This window comes from Salmo trutta, chromosome 17 (genome assembly GCF_901001165.1).
Source record: "Salmo trutta chromosome 17, fSalTru1.1, whole genome shotgun sequence".
Taxonomy (NCBI): Eukaryota; Metazoa; Chordata; class Actinopteri; order Salmoniformes; family Salmonidae; genus Salmo; species Salmo trutta.
In genome coordinates, this window is record NC_042973.1 from 8,127,268 (window position 1) to 8,147,109 (window position 19,842).

At 41.5% G+C, this 19,842-nt stretch overlaps 1 protein-coding gene across 3 annotated transcripts; it reads left to right on the plus strand.

Annotated features, from left to right (window-relative positions):
• Positions 1–97: 97 nt before the first annotated feature.
• On the plus strand, positions 98–18,232 carry LOC115151525 (uncharacterized). 3 transcript variants are annotated; one of them, XM_029695530.1, is made up of 9 exons: positions 98–423; positions 10,104–10,206; positions 10,475–10,550; positions 10,798–10,904; positions 11,159–11,195; positions 11,315–11,724; positions 13,590–17,370; positions 17,539–17,626; positions 17,768–18,232. In XM_029695530.1, the coding sequence occupies exons 2-9, from the start codon at positions 10,148–10,150 to the stop codon at positions 17,911–17,913; spliced, it is 4,704 nt and encodes a 1,567-aa protein (XP_029551390.1). In that variant the 5' UTR covers positions 98–423; positions 10,104–10,147; the 3' UTR covers positions 17,914–18,232. The 3 variants fall into 3 exon arrangements, with proteins under 3 accessions (XP_029551390.1, XP_029551389.1, XP_029551391.1); XM_029695529.1 differs by lacking the exon at positions 98–423 and adding an exon at positions 550–937; XM_029695531.1 differs by lacking the exon at positions 98–423 and adding an exon at positions 550–937 and having other exon boundaries at positions 10,801–10,904.
• The last annotated feature ends 1,610 nt before the right edge of the window (positions 18,233–19,842 follow it).

Here is a 19,842-nt window from a genome sequence, read left to right on the forward strand (position 1 = left end):
ATGTTGCCCTGGCTATTACAATTTAAAAAAACAATACAATTGTGTTGTCTGCTTTGCTTAATCTTTTATTATTTTTACTTTTGATACTTAAGTATATTTCAAACCAAATACTTTCAGACTTCTCAACTAGTATTTTACTGTGCAACTTTCACATTTACTTGACTAATTGAGTACTTTTTCCACCACTGTTTGTTTTGGACATTTATTTTTTATCAAATGTATTTGACAGGGAAAATGCGCTGTATTTCTGTAAATGTGCCAGATTTAGCCAGCTGGCTTTGTGATGTAACAAAGGTAGCTGATGATGTAATGAAAACAGTTAAATAGGTGTGTGTAGAACTGTTGCACATTTTCTCTGGAAATGAGGACGCACCTACTGGTCAAAAGGAGTGAATTACATCTCCAATTGAAGTCAATAATAAGGTATGGAATCATGCCAATACAGTCATTATTTCTATAGCCCTGCAGCTTGCAGTATTTCGAAGGAGATAAACAAGGGGAAATGATGCTTGGTTAATATTTCTCACGTGAAAGAAAACATGACCATGCTAACTGAAAAATGGGTACATGGATATTGGTCAAATGTAGTAGCCATAAGCCTACCTCCATCTTCTGAAGCTGTGTTGGGTCTACTTGATTTAAAAAACAATGTCACATTTATGGACGATGTCCATAAATTAGACAACAATACTGAACAGTTGTAGCCCGTTGGTAGTGGTAGGCTTCTGACTGTGATCTCTGACCCCTGTAACAGTGAATAGGGGCAAATGTACCTGCGGTGTTTAGGCTTGTTTACTAGGCTAAGTAGTGTATTGGGGTAGGCTATGTGCAGCATGGGCATACAGGAAACTACTCTAGCTGCTTAACTCACCTTGGCCATGAGCTCTATAGCTTACAGCTATTGCATCACCTACAAAGCATCAACTGAATGTTAAAGGTATTTTAATTGTCTATATTGTCTACTTGTTAAATGTTTGTAAAGTCTTAATTTGTAATAGTTTGTAATGTCTTATCAATTGGTGTTGGACCACAGGAAGATTAGCTTAACGTTATAGCGTTAGCTAATGGGGATTCTAGTAGAAACTCACAAGACTGTTCACAGATTCACATTGATCACAGAATCCGACCGATAATCTTAATAGAAGTTTGAGCTTGTTTGTTTGAGCTTTTTACTGGACAACCGACACTTGACAGAAGGGCTAATCCATAGAAAGAAAATGTGATCTTGGATCTTGAACTCCCCTAGCTACATTTCGACTTAATGTTCAATATTACTAGTGGCACTCTGTCCTTACGAACAGTAAATCATTGGGTCAGACTGTTTTGATTTAATGCAATTTCATAATCGATAGTGAAACAACTACCACATAATCGTCAACTCATTAATCCCCCCTACAAAACATGAATACCTTTGTTGTTTATCCTCTTCAGCTATTTTGATATTAGGTGTGATCCTGACTTGGAATGGCCACGAAGTTACACTTTGTTTTAGGTCCAGTTAGTTTGGAAGTTGTGTTAAATGGGGGAGTGTGAGAGCGTGTCATGAGATTCTGCAGTTATTGATATGGTGATGGATAGGCTACCTCTTATACACTGGACACTGCCGTTAACTACTACGCTCTGCCTGCACCTACTACAACTGGTACTCTGCTGCCTCGCTGTGGTGAGAGCACTAAACACACTGAACATGATGGACAAGGATGCTCCATATAGCCATCCATCACTGTCCAGGCACAGCCTGGGTGTATGTAATACAGAATGACAAGATATGGTTTGATATCTCTTCTGAAACTGGGGTGGGGTTATTGATTTCAGGGTTATGAAATGGTTGCTTCCATGTCAGTCCTCAAAGATGAAATTGCATAGAATCGAATTAATCACATCCAAAATAATAAGGTAGGCCTAAACTGTAATAAGATGTACCTTAAAGATACTATAGATAGGAGACATACCTGGGTTCTAGACTTGTATTTGGGGCAAGCATTTTAGGATTATACATATGGTTAGTGTCATATGTAGCTCAGTTGGTAGAGCATGGTGTTTGGAACGCCAGGGTTGTGGGTTCGATTCCCACGGGGAGCCATGTATGAAATGTATGCATTCACTACTGTAAGTCGCTCTGGATAAGAGCGTCTGCTAAATGACTAAAATGTAACTTCTATTTACACGTTAAAGCTCAGCCATGTTGCTACATGTGTACTCATTGCCTTCAAGTAGAGCATTATTTGTGAATCTGCATAAAAGCCTAATAAAAGTGTATTGGCCCCAGCTTGGGCAGCACTGCTACACTGCTTTTTTTGGGCTCAAGGTCTTTGTGACACGTACGTGTGTTCCAATGATGTCATAATTGTCTGTAGGTTCTATGTTGCCTATCAGCTTGGCTGTCCTTCAGAAAGTAGATAATACTTGTACTTTCAAACAATTCATAAAAATACAAGCAACAAAACAAACTAAATAGATTTAATCCATTAATATGATTTTGCCAGATGGAAGAAAATAACAAGGTAGGTCTAAACTGTAGTAAGATATACCTTATAGACTGCTTCAGTGCATTTGGAAAGTATTCAGACCCCTTGACTTTTTACACATTTCATTTTTTTACATTACAGCCTTATTCTAAAATGGATTACATACATTTTCCTCATCAATCTACACACAATATCCCATAATGACAAAGCAAAAACAGGTTTTTAGACATTTTTGCAATTTAAAATGAAAAAAAAAAAAAGGTAACACCTTATTTACATAAGTATTCAAACCCTTTGCTATGAGACTCGAAGTTGAGCTCTGGTGCATCCTGTTTCCATTGACCATCCTTGAGATGTTTCTACAACATGATTGGAGTCCACCTGTGGTAAATTCAATTGATTGGATATGATTTTTGGAAAGGCACACCCCAAAGGTCCCACAGTTGACAGTGCATGTCAGAGCAAAGACCAAGCCACGAGGTCGAAGGAAATGTCCGTGGAGCTCCGAGACAGGATTGTGTCGAGGCACAGATCTGGGGAAGGGTAGCAAAAACTGCCTGCAGCATTGAAGGTCCCCAAGAACACAGTGGCCTCCATCATTCTTAAGTGGAAGAAGTTTGGAACCACCAAGACTATTCCTAGATCTGGCCGCCCGGCCAAACTGAGCATTCAGGGGAGAAGTGCCTTGGTCAGTGAGGTGACCAAGAACCTGATGGTCACTCTGACAGAGCTCCAGAGTTCCTCTGTGGAGATGGGAGAACCTTCCAGAAGGACAACCATCTCTGCAACACTCCAGCAATCAGACCCTTATGGTAGAGTGGCCAGACGGGAGCCACTCCTCAGTAAAAGGCACCTAAAGGACTCAGACATGAGAAACAAGATTCTCTGGTCTGATGAAAACAAAATTGAACTCTTTGGCCTGAATGCCAAGCGTCACGTTTAGAGGAAACCTGGCACCATCCCTACGGTGAAGCATGGTGGTGGCAGCATCATGCTGTGGGGATGTTTTTCAGCAGAAGGGACTGGGAGACTTGTCAGAATCTAGGGAAAGATGAACAGAGCAAAGTACAGAGAGATCCTTGTTGAAAACTGTCTCCAGAGTGCTCAGAACCACACACTGGGGCGAAAGTTCACCTTCTAACAGGACAACGACCCTAAGCACACAGCCAATACAATGCAGGAGTGGCTTCGGGACAAGTCTCTGAATGTCCTTGAGTGGCCCAGCCAGAGCCCGGAGCTGAACCCGATCGAACGTCTCTGGAGAGACCTGAAAATAGCTGTCCAGCGGCATTCCCCATCCAACCTGACAGAGCTTGAGAGGATCTGCAGAGAAGAATGGGAGAAACTCCCCAAATACAGATGTGCCAAGCATGTAACGTCATACCCAAGAAGACTCGAGGCTGTAATTGCTGCCAAAGGTGCTTCAACAAAGAACTGAGTAATGGGTCTGAATACTTATGTAAATGTACTATTTCTGTTTTATTTGTTTTTAAATAAACTTGCAAAAAAAATGTAAATCTGTTTTTATGGGGTATTGTATGTAGATTGATAAGGGGAAAAGAAACTTATACATTTTAGTATAAGGCGGTAAGGCAACAAAATGTTTAGTTGTTTTGTTCTGTACCCCAGCACCTTGGATTTGAAATGATACAATGACTATGAGGTTAGTGCAGACTGTCAGCTTTAATTTGAGAATATATAAATACGTATTTTGGTACTTTTTTATTTAACCAGGCAAGTCAGTTAAGAACAAATTCTTATTTACAATGACGGCCTACCCCGGACGACGCTGGGCCAATTGTGCGCCTCCCAATCACGGCCGGGTGTGATACAGCCTGAGTTCGAACCAGGGACTGTAGTGACGCCTCTTGCACTGAGATGCAGTGCCTTAGACCGCTGTGCCACTCGGGAGCCCTATATCGGGTGAACCATTTAGAAATTACGGCACTTTTTGTTTTATATAGACCCCCACCATTTTAGAGGACCAAAAGTATTGGGACAAATGAACTTACATGTGTATTAAAGTAGTAAAAAGTTAAGTATTTGTTCCCATATTCATAGCACAAAATGACTACAACAAGCTTGTGACTACAAATTTGTTGGATGCATTTGCTGTTTGTTTTGGTTGTGTTCCAGATTATTTTATGGTAAATAATCTGTTGTGTCATTTTGGAGTCACTTTCATTGTAAATAAGAATAGAACGTTTCTAAACACTTCTACATTCATGTGGATGCTACCATGACTACGGATAATTCTGAATTAATTATGAATAATGTTGAGCTACAAAGTTAGACACACAAATATCATACCCCCAAGACATGCTAACCTCTCACCATTACAATAACAGGGGAGGTTAGCATTTTATATCATACCCCCAAGACATGCTAACCTCTCACCATTACAATAACAGGGGAGGTTAGCATTTTATATCATACCCCCAAGACATGCTAACCTCTCACCATTACAATAACAGGGGAGGTTAGCATTTTATATCATACCCCCAAGACATGCTAACCTCTCACCATTACAATAACAGGGGAGGTTAGCATTTTATATCATACCCCCAAGACATGCTAACCTCTCACCATAACAATAACAGGGGAGGTTAGTATTTTATATCATACCCCCAAGACATGCTAACCTCTCACCATTACAATAACAGGGGAGGTTAGCATTTTATATCATACCCCCAAGACATGCTAACCTCTCACCATTACAATAACAGGGGAGGTTAGCATTTTATATCATACCCCCAAGACATGCTAACCTCTCACCATTACAATAACAGGGGAGGTTAGCATTTAATATCATACCCCCAAGACATGCTAACCTCTCACCATTACAATAACAGGGGAGGTTAGCATTTAATATCATAACCCCAAGACATGCTAACCCCTCACCATTACAATAACAGGGGAGGTTAGGATTTTATATCATAACCCCAAGACATGCTAACCTCTCACCATTACAATAACAGGGGAGGTTAACATTTTATATCATACCCCCAAGACATGCTAACCTCTCACCATTACAATAACAGGGGAGTTAGCATTTTATATCATACCCCCAAGACATGCTAACCTCTCACCATTACAATAACTTCTCTAGGGCCAGTGGGACGATTTCGTCCCACCTACGTAACAGCCAGTGGAATCCCGTGGCGCGTTATTCAAATACCTTAGAAATGCTATTACTTCAATTTCTCAAACATATGACTATTTTACACCATTTTAAAGACAAGACTCTCGTTAATCTAAAGACACTGTCCGATTTCAAAAAGGCTTTACAACGAAAGCAAAACATTAGATTATGTCAGCAGAGTACCCAGCCAGAAATAATCAGACACCCATTTTTCAAGCTAGCATATAATGTCACATAAACCCAAACCACAGCTAAATGCAGCACTAACCTTTGATTATCTTCATCAGATGACAATCTTAGGACATTATGTTATACAATACATGCATGTTTTGTTCAATCAAGTTCATATTTATATCAAAAACCAGCTTTTTACATTAGCATGTGACGTTCAGAACTAGCATACCCCCCGCAAACTTCCGGTGAATTTACTAAATTACTCACGATAAACGTTCACAAAAAACACAACAATTATTTTAAGAATTATAGATACAGAACTCCTCTATGCACTCGCTATGTCCGATTTTAAAATAGCTTTTCGGTGAAAGCACATTTTGCAATATTCTAAGTAGATAGCCCGGCATCACAGGGCTAGCTATTTAGACACCCACCAAGTTTAGCCCTCACCAAAGTCAGATTTACTATAAGAAAAATGTTATTACCTTTGCTGTTCTTCGTCAGAATGCACTCCCAGGACTTCTACTTCAATAACAAATGTTGGTTTGGTTCAAAATAATCCATAGTTATGTTCAAATATCCTCTGTTTTGTTCGTGCGTTCAAGACACTATCCGAATGGTAAAGAAGGGTGATGCGCACGACGCATTTCGTGACAAAAAAATTCTAAATATTCCATTACCGTACTTCGAAGCATGTCAACCGCTGTTTAAAATCAATTTTTATGCCATTTTTCTCGTAAAAAAGCGAAAATATTCCGACCCGGGAAAGCGTGTTTAGGTTCAAAGAGAGAGAAAATAAAAACATGGGATCCCCTCGTGCACACGCCTCAGTCTGATGGTCCTCTGATAGACCACTTGCCAAAAGCGCTAATGTGTTTCTGCCCGTGGCTGGAATTACATCATTCAGCTTTTTCCCACCTTCTGAGAGCCTATGGGAGCCGTAGGAAGTGTCACGTTACAGCAAAGATCCTCAGTTTTCATTAAAGAGAGCCAAGAAGAACAAGAACTTGTCAGACAGGTCACTTCCTGTAAGGAATCTTCTCAGGTTTTTGCCTGCCATATGAGTTCTGTTATACTCACAGACACCATTCAAACAGTTTTAGAAACTTCAGGGTGTTTTCTATCCAAAGCCAATAATTATATGCATATTCTAGTTTCTGGGCAGTAGTAATAACCAGATTAAATCGGGTACGTTTTTTATCCGGCCGTGTAAATACTGCCCCCTAGCCCTAAGAGGATAACAGGGGAGGTTAGCATTTTATATCATACCCCCAAGACATGCTAACCTCTCACCATTACAATAACAGGGGAGGTTAACATTTAATATCATACCCCCAAGTCATGCTAACCTCTCACCATTGGGGGTATGATATTTGTGCGTCTAATTTTCTCACTCATCATTATTCACAATTATCCGTAATCATGGTATCATGCCAAAATAACACAAAATGTGTCACTGTCTCAATACTTTTGGAGCTCACTGTTGATCCTGAATCCAGCCAGCCATCCCACTGGGGTAAATAGATCCTGAAACCGGCCAGCCATCCTACTGGGGTAAATAGATCCTGAACCTGGCCAGCCATCCTACTGGGGTAAATAGATCCTGAACCTGGCCAGCCATCCTACTGGGGTAAATAGATCCTGAACCTGGCCAGCCATCCTACCGGGGTAAATAGATCCTGAACCTGGCCAGCCATCCTACTGGGGTAAATAGATCCTGAACCTGGCCAGCCATCCTACCGGGGTAAATAGATCCTGAACCTGGCCAGCCATCCTACTGGGGTAAATAGATCCTGAACCTGGCCAGCCATCCTACCGGGGTAAAACAATAAGGACTCCATGTACCACAGTAGGCGTGCAGAAATCTCTGGGTTCTAGACTAGTATATTTGGGGCAAAAATTTGGGGCAAAAATCCTCCTGGTGAATGCAGAGATTGCAAATGGTTTCTATATTACAAGGTACAGTATGTGTCTATAGATGGTCTCTATATTACAAGGTACAGTCTGTGTCTATAGATGGTCTCTATATTACAAGGTACAGTCTGTGTCTCTAGATGGTCTCTATATTACAAGTTATGTCTATAGATGGTTTCTATATTACAAGGTACAGTCTGTGTCTATAGATGGTCTCTATATTACAAGGTACAGTCTGTGTCTATAGATGGTCTCTATATTACAAGGTACAGTCTGTGTCTATAGATTGTCTCTATATTACAAGGTACAGTATGTGTCTATAGATGGTCTCTATATTACAAGGTACAGTATGTGTCTATAGATGGTCTCTATATTACAAGGTACAGTATGTGTCTCTAGATGGTCTCTATATTATGTGTCTGATGATGTCATGGTGTCCTTCTAACATTCTCATGTTCCAAATATTCTAATCAGTGCTTGACTTGGAATGAAATAGGTGCCGGTACTGTTTATATTTATATATATATATATTTAACTATTTCGCTATTTTATCTTTTTATTTTATGCACTTTGAGATTATTCTTGTATAATGAAAAGTGCTTTACAAATGAATATTATTATAATATTTTAGGTGCAGGAGCTCCACAATTCTTTTGAACTTATACTATAGGAGGAACATTTGAGGTAACGGTATTCAGCAGTGGTGAGTTCCTGCCTAAGTCAAGCACTGGTTCTAATATAAAAAAAAAAACATTGCATGTTTAGAAAACTAAGCAAATTGATTGGATCCATTAAGATACAGTGCCTTGCAAAAGTATTCATCCCCCTTGGTGTTTTTCCTATTTTGTTGTGTTACAACCTGTAATTTAAATAGATTTTTATTTGGATTTCATGTAATGGACATACACAAAATAGTCCAAATTGGTGAAGTGAAATGGAGAAAAAAAACTTGTCTCAAAATAGTCAAAAAAATGTAAAATGGAAAAGTGGTGCGTGCATCTGTATTCACCGCCTTTGCTATGAAGCCCCTAAATAAGATCTGGTGCAACCAATTACCTTCAGAAGTCACATAATTAGTTAAATAAAGTCCACCTGTCTGCAACACCACTAAGCAAGGGGCACCACCAAGCAAGCAGCACCATGAAGACCAAGGAGCTCTCCAAACAGGTCAGGGACAAAGTTGTGGAGAAGTACAGATCAGGGTTGGATTATTTAAAAAAATCAGAAACTTTGAACATCCCACAGAGCACCATTAAATCCATTATTAAAAAAATGGAAAGAATATGGCACCACAACAAACCTGCCAAGAGAGGGCCGCCCACCAAAACTCACAGACCAGGCAAGGAGGGCATTAACCAGAGAGGCAACAAAGAGACCAAAGATAACCCTGACGGAGCTGCAAAGCTCCACATCGGGGATTGGAGTATCTGTCCATAGGACCACTTTAAGCCGTACACACCACAGAGCTGGGCTTTACGGAAGATTGACCAGAAAAAAAGCAATTTCTTAAAGAAAAAAATAAGCAAACACGTTTGGTGTTTGCCAAAAGGCATGTGGGAGACTCACCAAACATATGGAAGAAGGTACTCTGGTCAGATGAGACAAAATTAAGCTCTTTGGCCATCAAGGAAAACGCTAGGTCTGGCGCTAACCCAACACCTCTCATCACCCCGAGAACAGCATCCCAACAGTGAAGCATGGGGGTGGCATCATCATGCTGAGGGGATGTTTTTCCATCGGCAGGGACTGGGAAACTGGTCAGAATTGAAGGAATGATGGATGGCGCTAAATACAGGGAAATTCTTGAGGGAAACCTGTTTCAGTCTTCCAGAGATTTGAGACTGGGACAGAGGTTCACCTTCCAGCAGGACAATGACCCTAAGCATACTGCTAAAGCAACACTCGAGTGGTTTAAGGGGAAATATTTGAATGTCTTGTAATGGCCTGATCAAAGCCCAGACCTCAATCCAATTGAGAATCTGTAGTATGACTTAAAGATTGCTGCACACCAGCGGAAGCCATCCAACTTGAAGGAGCTGGAGCAGTTTTGCCTTGAAGAATGGGCAAGTCCCAGTGGTTAGATATGCCAAGCTTATAGAGACGTACCCCAAGAGACTTGCAGCTGTAATTGCTTCAAAAGGTGGCTCTACAAAGTATTGACTTTGGGGGGGGGTGAATAGTTATTCACGCTCAAGTTTTTCATTTTTTTTTTGTCTTATTTCTTGTTTGTTTCACAATAAAAAATATTTTGCATCTTCAAAGTGGTAGGCATGTTGTGTAAATCAAATGATACAAAAATCTATTTTAATATCAGGTTGTAAAGGAAATAAAATAGGAAAAATGCCAATGGGGGTTGAATACTTTCTGTAAATGGTTCAGTTCACATAAACAGTCATTATTTTCAGCTTGAGAGATCATCCCGGGCTTTGTCCCCTATGCTGTAGCTGAGATGTCCCTGGAGGACATAGAACAACAAGACTATGATGTTTCTGACACTGAGACAGTCAGGTAAGGCCACTCACACTCTGTCCAGTTAGATTGTTGTGTGGAGATTAAGAGAGAGAGTCTAATAAGAGAGAACTTGTTATGGGGCAGGTCAGGCATCATTCTTGGAGTCATTTGTAGGGTCAAGTCCCCAGCAGATCTATTTGAACCCCTCATTATTTGTGGCTATGTATTAACTACTAAGTGAGTCTTTAACATGAAGACAGTGGTTAGATTCTGCCATTGGGATTGCTCTGATGCTGTTTCCATTCTCTCCTGGTTATGACCATAGAGCCTTGTCCCAGTCACTAGACCTGCCTGTCTGTGTGGTGGATGACCACCTGCCCTCTGAAGCTGTCAATGAGATGGTAAGTTGACCATCATTTCATATTGCAACATTAATCCAATTAAATGTTTTAGTGATGCCATCATTGGAAATGTTGACTTACCACAACCATCTCTGTTGTGTTGCAGTTGTTTAAATTTGTCCAACGTTGCCAATGCTCCTCCACTCTTTAACAGTTAATAATTATTACAGTATGATATTTGTTGTATATGTTAAGTTTGACTCTGTTGGTGCCATTATTTGAGACACATAATGTTTATTTCTACCAGAAGCAAAGCAACACTGTGGAAACCACAGATGAGGAGAGCCTCAACAGTGCGAAAAATCTTGAGTCTTTTTCACTGATTATCAACTTCCTGCAGAACCTAACTGAGGAGTATGTTCTATTTTCTTTGATACAGTAGAGAGAATAAAGTACCTCTATCAAACCTGGAAAGCAATAGGATTATATGAAAGCAGATTCATCAACTACATTTCCAGTGCGGAAAAAGTTACATCATACCACAATGTTGTCAAAACAATTGCTACAAAGCGTGTGTAAAATACTGTTTAATCTGATGACTCTACTGACCGACATTTCTGACAATATTAATAATATTAATATGAATAATTCATATGAATAATTTTCAGGCAATGGAGTAGGATTCGTAATGGTATTTCTGACCCGGTAAGATCTGAAAGCTTATTCAGAATACAATGATCACTGAATGTTTAACCTTGTTCATAAGCTTTTGAAAGACGTACTATGCAACATTTTAAAACACTTCTTCTGTTTCTGGAATACAGCTGACAAAACAACAGCTTGCCGGCTTGTGTCTGAGGATAGTCCAGTTTTTATCGGACAAGCTGATGCAGATCATCATCCCAGGTCTTTACGAACTACTGGGCATCCAAGATGCTGCCTCCTCTCCATTGTCACAGAGATCTCTCACAGCGTCACTCAGCAGTCTGGAGGACGATAAGGCTAACAACAAGTCCCGTGTGAGATTTACTGAGGCTGGTGTACCTAAGAGGCAAGGCAGTCGAAAGTCTTACGCTAGCTTTCGCATTCCGACTCCCTACCCTTCCTCCAACTGCATGGAGCAAAAAGAGGAAGAAGAGCAGGAATCACAACAATTTAAGTTCAAGGAGATTTACCTGACTAAGGAGATGCGCAGTCTGGGCAGTGGAAGCTACCTGCCCAAGGGGGCCATGAGGTATGTTCTTAACTTCTCTAGGGTAGGGGGCAGTATATTGACGTCCGGATGAAAGGCGTGCCCGTGGTAAACTGTCTGCTACTCAGGCTCAGAAGGTAGGATATGCATATTATTAATGGATTTGGATAGACAACACTCTGAAGTTTCTAAAACTGTTTGAATGATGTCTGTGAGTATAACAGAACTCATATGGCAGGCAAAATCCTGAGACAAATCCAACCAGGAAGTGTGGAAATTTGAGATTTGTAGTTTTTCAATTTAGGGTTCATTTTGCACTTCCTAAGGCTTCCACTAGATGTCAACAGTCTTTAGAACCTTGTTTCATGCTTCTACTGTTACTGGGGAGAGAATAAGAGCTGACTCAACAAGTGGACTGCCTGAGGCAAATGAGTTGTTTACTGCGCGGTCACGCAGGCGTGCCGTTCCTTCTTTTTCCTCTGTAATGAATACGCTATTGTCCGGTTGGAATATTATCTAATATTTATGATAAAAAGACCCTAAGGATTGATTGTAAACATCATTTGACATGTTTCTTCGAACGGTAATGGAACTTTTTTACTTTTCGTCTCGGGTTTTGCCCAAAACCATTGCCCATGCCAGCCTTGAGGTATGTCCGTAACCATTCTTCAATACTGCCTTGTATTTATGATTGTCCTTAAACAGTATTTGATGTTTATCCTCTACGCTATAAGGGGCAATATTTTCACGGCCGGATGAAAAACGTACCCAATTTAAACGGCCTACTTCTCGGGCTCAGAGTCAAATATTTGCATATTATTAGTAGATTTGGATAGAAAACACTCTGAAGTTTCTAAAACTGTTTGAATGGTGTCTGTGAGTATAACAGAACTCATATGGCAGGCAAAAACCTGATAATATTCAAAGCCGGAAGTGGCCTGTCTGAGAATTTGTAGTTCTTCTTTTGGTTCTCTATCGAAACTACAGTATCTGTGGGGTTACGTAGCACTTTCTAAGGCTTCCATTGGCTCTCTAAAGCCTTCAGAAAGCGGATTGAGGCGTCTCCTGTCTCTGGGCAGAGTACAATAGCTCAGTTTCTCAGTGGTCTGAGAAACTGATGAACCAATTTTTTTTTCTGGGGTTTTGGCTGATTTCTTTTAATTTCCCCATGATGTCAAACAAAGAGGCACTGAGTTTGAAGGTTGGCCTTGAAATACATCCACGGACTCAAATTATGTCAATTAGCCTAACAGAAGCTTCTAAAGCCATGACATTCTTTTCTGGAATTTTCCAAGCTGTTTAAAGGCGCAGTCAACTTAGTGAATGTAAACGTCTGACCCACTGGAATTGTGATACAGTGAATTATAAGTGAAATAATCTGTCTGTAAACAATTGTTGGAAAAATGACTTGTGTCATGCACAAAGTAGATGTCCTAACCGACTTGCCAAAACTATAGTTTGTTAACAAGAAATTTGTGGAGTGGTTGAAAAACAAGTTTCAATGACTCCAACCTAAGTGTATGTAAACTTCCGACTTCAACTGTACAAGCCAGTTTCAATACAAATTACTTATACAAAAAAGCACTCTACTTTATCATATTATTTGACTTTAAAACAGAATAATTTAGTCTGGGCACACACAGTTTTCTTTTCTTCTCCAAACCAGCAGAAGCTTTACTCTTTTTTCTTTCTGTAATGAAAAGAGCTATAGAAGTTGAATAAATTATGTTTGATTATTATTAGATGTGGTTGACACACCACCACACTAACGTGTTTTCCCAGAGCAAAAGCAACGACTCCCCCATTGTTTTCAATGTTGCAGATGTGTTTGACACACCTCCACCAGAGCAACGTGCCTCACAGCCTTACATATTATTTGACTGTGATGATTTCTGTTTTTTTTCAAGGTCTCAAACCTCTCTGTCTGAGGTGCAGAAGACAACCAACTCTGAGTCGCTACAAGTCCTTTTAGGTGTCTCAGAGGACACCCTCATCACCTGTGTGCAGGACAGCCTGCAAGGGTCTCTCTCCAAACTTGCATGCATGTCCGATTCTCCATCTGGAATTGCATGCTCTCCGAAGATGACCCCTGCTGTAATGGCAGAAGTGATTAAAGATGTCAAGTCATCCATTTCAGTGGTGGTTAAGAGTGCCTCCGCGAGCCAAACCTCTCAAGTGACACCTGTAAGGGGAGACTCACAGACCAAGGTGACTGAGAGCATGGTGAGAGAGCTGGCAGCTAAACTTGAAAAAGTTGACCAAGAGAGCAAGTGTCTAACAGGGCAAGTCATGACCACCATCTCTGACACAATGGTGGCTTTTGTTGATGAGAACGAACAGAATTTGCTGAAAGATCTGAAGGACAAGATCATGTTTTTGGCATCGCATATTGGCTTCATTGACGATCTTGATGCCCTGATAAGGAAATACGAGAGCAGCTACAATATTAGTGAATCTGGTTCCTCCTGCATGCTCACATCTAAGAGCATCCAAAAACTCTCCAGCCGGGAGTTTCAAACATCAGCAATGCAAGCAGTGAGTGGAGTTCTTGCCAAAAAAGTCAGCAGTTTGAGCTTTCCTAGTTCAGTCGTTCAGTCGGAGTTAACAGGTGCTGTATCAGGTGAAACATTGTCTGGCATTGTAAAGACATTGTCGATTCACCCAGTGGGCTCAGCAGCGTCAGTAGTTGTTAAGACTTTCGTGTCAGATATGAAGTCCTTGGCGGAATCTGAAGAGAGTCCTCAACAGAAGAGTGCCTGGTCTGCTGCTGTTCACATTTACCACAGCATCCAAAACAACTTGAATGATTATTTCAGCAAGCTTCAGAGATTTGCCCTAAAGAGCATTGTCACATCTGATGACAACACCACAAATGCTGAGTTTAAGGAAACAGTTCCACTTCCTTGCTTAGACATGAAATATAGGCCCAGTAAGAGTGAGCCTCAGTTGCCAGAGTCCACTGGTGAAGTTACTTTACAAAGAGGCCTAAGTGAGAGCTCAAAACCTATTTGGGCACAAACTGACTCAGAAGAAAGCAAGCGCCTTCTGACAACTTGCACCAAAGAAGTCATCTCAGAGCTTCTGGTCTTGTACAACACTGAGATGTCAAAGGAGGACCCCCCGTCCACTGTTGGAGAAAAAGGATCAGACTTCTCTATTGAGAGACAACAATTTGTAGAGGGTGTTCTGGCTCAGCTTGGGGATATCTCCCATTCCAGGGCCTCATCACAATTTGAGTTCCCCTCTCAAATTGAGGACAGCAGAAGTAAAGCCACAGCTTCTTTGATCAGTCTGTTAGATTGCATGAAAAAACTCTCAAGTGAGGAAATCAAGAGAAACACCACCCAAGCAGTGAGTGAGTTCCTAGTTAAAAAGTCCAACAGTAGCTTAACTAGTGCAAAGCCTGCTTATTCTGTAGCATCCAGGTCTGGTTCCATTCAAAACCAGAGCACCTTGTCAAATGATATTTGTGTGGATTCAGCATCCTTTGGCATCATTGACACATTTGTGGAAGACTTGCAAAACTTGGCACAACCATTGGAGGTATATCAGAAAGAACCTGACCTCCAGGAAAATGCACAAAAGCTACAGAGCAGGATCTGGTCTGCTACCACTAGTTTATATAACAACATTAAGAAGACATTAAAGAACTTCACCATTCACCGGCGGAGGTCAGATGTGCAGAAAAGAATGTCCAGCCATACACCCACAGAGGACTCTGGACATCTTGTGACTGAGGAGTACCTTGGTTTGGCAAGCCAGAACTTGAGGCAAGCTAGTAAGAGTGTGCCTCACTTGCCCAGTTTGAACCAGGAAGTGGCTCTACACAGGGGTGTCAGCGAGAGTTCAAAACTTCTCTGGACTGAAACAGACGAGAGTCTAATGAACAATAGTACCAAAGAGGTTATTTCAACTATCTTGACCTCATGCGAGGCCGAGATGTCAAAAGAACCTTTCTCCTCCAGGGTAGGAAAGAAAATATCTGATATGTCCCTTGAGGTCAACATGTTGGTAGATGGTGTTCTGTCTCAGCTGAATAACATCTCCTTGTCAAGGTCCCCAACACCATGTGAAGACATGTTTGAACGTCTCCAAGATTCTCTTGAGCGAACCTCTCCAGTAAGTCTAGATTGCAGCACGACTGCCTCCAAAGGCATTGCATCTTCCCATAGTCTTTCAACAAAGAGCCTCCAGAAACTCTCTAGTCATGAGTTCCAAACCAAAGCTGAGAAAGTAGTGAGTGAGGTCCTCTCTAGATCATTTAACATTGTGGAGGAAGGTACAACAGCTAAGTGCCTACAGTCTGTATCTACATCCACCACATCTACTGATATTATACAAACCATGGTGAAAGATCTGCAGGAGCTCACCCAGACCACCCAATCATCTGACATGGTATCTGGAACCTCCCTGCTCACCACTGAACAGGTTTCTGAGAAAATGATCTGGTCTGTTGCTTGTAACATCTACTACAGTCTGCAAAGTAAGATTACGGAGTTGCTCAGAAAAGATCTTCAAATATCAGACACAACACTTGGTTCAATCAAAATGTTTACATATCAAAGCAGTTCTGCACCACAAAGAGCTAATCTCGGCCATCTTGAGGTCAACCAGAGCAGTGTTACACCTGGTGGAAAAGATGCCTGTGTGGACATTCCACATGAATTACTACCTAAAACCACTGAGCTCTCAGGATTCATGCTGGAGGATATTGGCACGATCCGCTGTAGGAGTGCTGACAGCCAAAAGACAAGAAATACATCTTCTTCATGCTCCTCCATCTCTCTAACACCTACTTCAAAATCAAAGCAGTCAGAATGGGACTTCACCTTGCCCGGTGCTCCCATCCCTACTGAGTTACCTGCTCAGAGTGACTTTCCCATTGTAAGAAACATGATCATTCAGGACTTGTTTCACACAAAAGACTTACTTCCCCCATCCTTTGTGGACAAAGTCAGGCAAGCTGCTGGGGTGGTAGTGGACAAAATGGTGGAAAGTGTTGAGAACACACAGGAAGATGGAAAAGTTGCTTCTCATCCTGACAACCTCCGATCTGCTGTTAGGAAATTGAGAAAAATAATTTCCACTGGGACCATCCACATTTTCAGTCATGAATTTGTGGATAAAGTGATAGCCATTCAGGACAACCACAGCACTCCACAGGTCCTAACATTGGCAGCAGCCAGAAGTGCTTCTGACTCCATTCTTTCAAGGCTGAAATGGGGAAAGGAACAATGTACCGTATCCAGGAAGCTCTCCTCTCAGCTTCTCCAGATATTTGCTGAAGAGACAGTGAGGGGCTTCCTAAAACAGTGGTCAGATGAGTATGAAGATATAAACATTGATGTTTCAGTCCAGAACAAACCAAGCACTTCTACTTGCATGGTCTTTCCTATCCAGCTCAATCAGAGCAAGCCAAAGGATAGTGACACAATGAATCAGCTCACCAAGGTCATGGTCAACAAAATGATGGATGCCTTATCAGTTGGCTCAAGTCATCAAATGATCACCAAAGCCAATGCCAAATGTTCTTTTGAGTCTGGTACCAGCATGGCCACCAGTGACATTGTAGAAGGGATGTTGGATTTGGTAAGGGATACCACCAGCAGTACTGGAGAGCAGATCCCCATCTTCAAGTCCAAGAAAAGCAAGAAAAGCATGTTTAGCAAGATATGCTTTAACACAAAGGTATAGTACAAGTACATATTTTCATGAATAACACTGCTTTTGAATGTATGAGATATTATTTGTTTATATCATTCAGTATTTTAGCATTGTTTTGCCTTTTTGCAGTTGATATACTGTACTTTAAGATATAACATTTTCCGTTATAATGTGCCTTTTCCCACCAACCAGGGTTCCAAGAAAGTTAGCAAGGACCACTGTCCTCAAAAGTCTATGGAGTACCAGCCTCAGAACACTTCCCCTACTGTGTACTTTACAGGTAAGTCCTGCTGTTGTTTACGCTGCTGCTCAGTCAAGACTAAGACATTATCCCTTTACCATTCCACTAATCAATTTGGAAAGACATTGCACTCTCCTCTGAATTGTTACCCATGACATACTGGATGGTCTTTCTTTGCAGAGTCGAGGACAAATTCTCATGGTACCTTTGCTCCAGAGGGAAATTACATCGCATATTCCTTCCCACCTGAAGAGAAGGGTCGCAAACCCTCCCTTTTCACCAGAATGTATAGAGCCATCACTAGAGGCTTCTCCAACCCAAGATAATTTTCCTCATTAAATGAGATTGCATTCATTTGTTGTCATATGTTGATTGTTTTGCTAGCACAAACTGTAATATGTTCTGCAATTCATCCAAATGCATTGAGGAGTATACCACCTCAGTCACAGGCCTCATCAATAAGTGGACCGACAACGTTGTGCCCACAGTGACCGTATGTACATATCCCCGACAGAAGCCATGGATTACAGGCAACATCCACACCGCCCCCGCCGGTCGCTGGGGAGGGGTGGCTCCCAAACGGCATTATCCAAATCCTCTGCATCCTCCACTCTGTGGTGAATAAAATAAAGGGATGTATTGTTGTAAGACACAGAATTACAGTTGACTAAATGTACAAAACGACATTACTGTAAAGTAAAAACACCAAGCCTAAACTTTATCTGCACAGTGACTCACATAGAAGGTGTGAAACACACACACACTGCAAAAACAAAAACACTTAAAAGACAGAGGTGAGAACCAAAAATAAACAATCGCCATGAGAGTTGAGTTACAAGGATGAAAATTAGAGCAGCAAACAGTAAACTAATATGAAACATAGACAATAACTACTTTGGAATTATATAACATTGAAATCACTTGTTACATAGGCCTATGTAAACTAAATCCAAAGCACAAAAAGCAGACAAACAACTTATAAAAAAATGAAATACATATAGTAAATGAGCTATATAAAGTCCTGAAAATAATTTACTTACAGATCTAAAAGTGGATCCAATCTTTCTCGAAAGCAATCTTTGTCGTCTAAGTCGAAATCCTCATAGTTCAAATCGCTCTCCTGAACCCGAGTCCTGCTCTCCTGAACCCGAGTCCTGCTCTCCTGAACCCGAGTCCTGCTCTCCTGAACCCGAGTCCTGCTCTCCTCAACTCGAGTCCTGCTCTCCTGAACCCGAGTCCTGCTCTCCTGAACCCGAGTCCTGCTCTCCTCAACTCGAGTCCTACTCTCCTGAACCCGAGTCCTGCTCTCCTCAACTCGAGTCCTGCTCTCCTCAACCCGAGTCCTGCTCTCCTCAACTCGAGTCCTGCTCTCCTCAACCCGAGTCCTGCTCTCCTGAACACGAGTCCTACTCTCCTGAAACCGAGTCCTGCTCTCCTCAAACCGAGTCCTGCTCTCCTCAAACCGAGTCCTGCTCTCCTGAACCCGAGTCCTGCTCTCCTGAACCCGAGTCCTGCTCTCCTCAACTCGAGTCCTACTCTCCTGAACCCGAGTCCTGCTCTCCTCAACTCGAGTCCTGCTCTCCTCAACCCGAGTCCTGCTCTCCTCAACTCGAGTCCTGCTCTCCTCAACCCGAGTCCTGCTCTCCTGAACACGAGTCCTGCTCTCCTGAACACGAGTCCTGCTCTCCTGAAACCGAGTCCTGCTCTCCTGAACCCGAGTCCTGCTCTCCTCAACCCGAGTCCTACTCCAGTATTTTATTTGAAACTTCTGTCGGTATACTTATTCATAGTTGCCTTCTTTTTAGCTTCCAATTTAATATTCTTAGTTTTTATCTTTTTTATCCCCCACTTGAGAAGCCATCTTTTATGCTTAAGCAATGAAATTAAAGCGATGAAATCTGTTTACAATGTAATGCAGCATGTTCGGTGCGTTTCATCTCTGAGCCAGATAGCAATAGTTTGCATTATGCATAAAAGGTTCTAGGCCTTGCTTTGTTCCATCCAGGTCAACTGCAGATCCCTGGAAAGCTTATCTCAAGACTATCAAGGTGCCATAGTAGCCAATCCCGTGTAATGGATGCCTAAGCAGGCAACATCATATTTTTTATGTGGAAAGATAGTCACTCGGTGGACATTCAACGTTGCCATTATGTCAAACATCATCACAAAACATAGACAATAGGCTAGATTTGTTCCTACCAATCTAAGGATTCATTTGATACCACCCCATGTAGCTATAGCTCGAACACAGACCA

What these genes read in the sequence shown, in the direction of transcription:
- LOC115151525 (XM_029695530.1), top strand. Translation starts at nt 10,148, where the DNA reads ATGTCCCTGGAGGACATAGAACAACAAGACTATGATGTTTCTGACACT. An exon ending in CTGAAGCTGTCAATGAGATG is followed by an intron (nt 10,551 to 10,797) that starts GTAAGTTGACCA and finishes TATTTCTACCAG; the next exon opens with AAGCAAAGCAACACTGTGGA. An exon ending in GTAATGGTATTTCTGACCCG is followed by an intron (nt 11,196 to 11,314) that starts GTAAGATCTGAA and finishes TCTGGAATACAG; the next exon opens with CTGACAAAACAACAGCTTGC.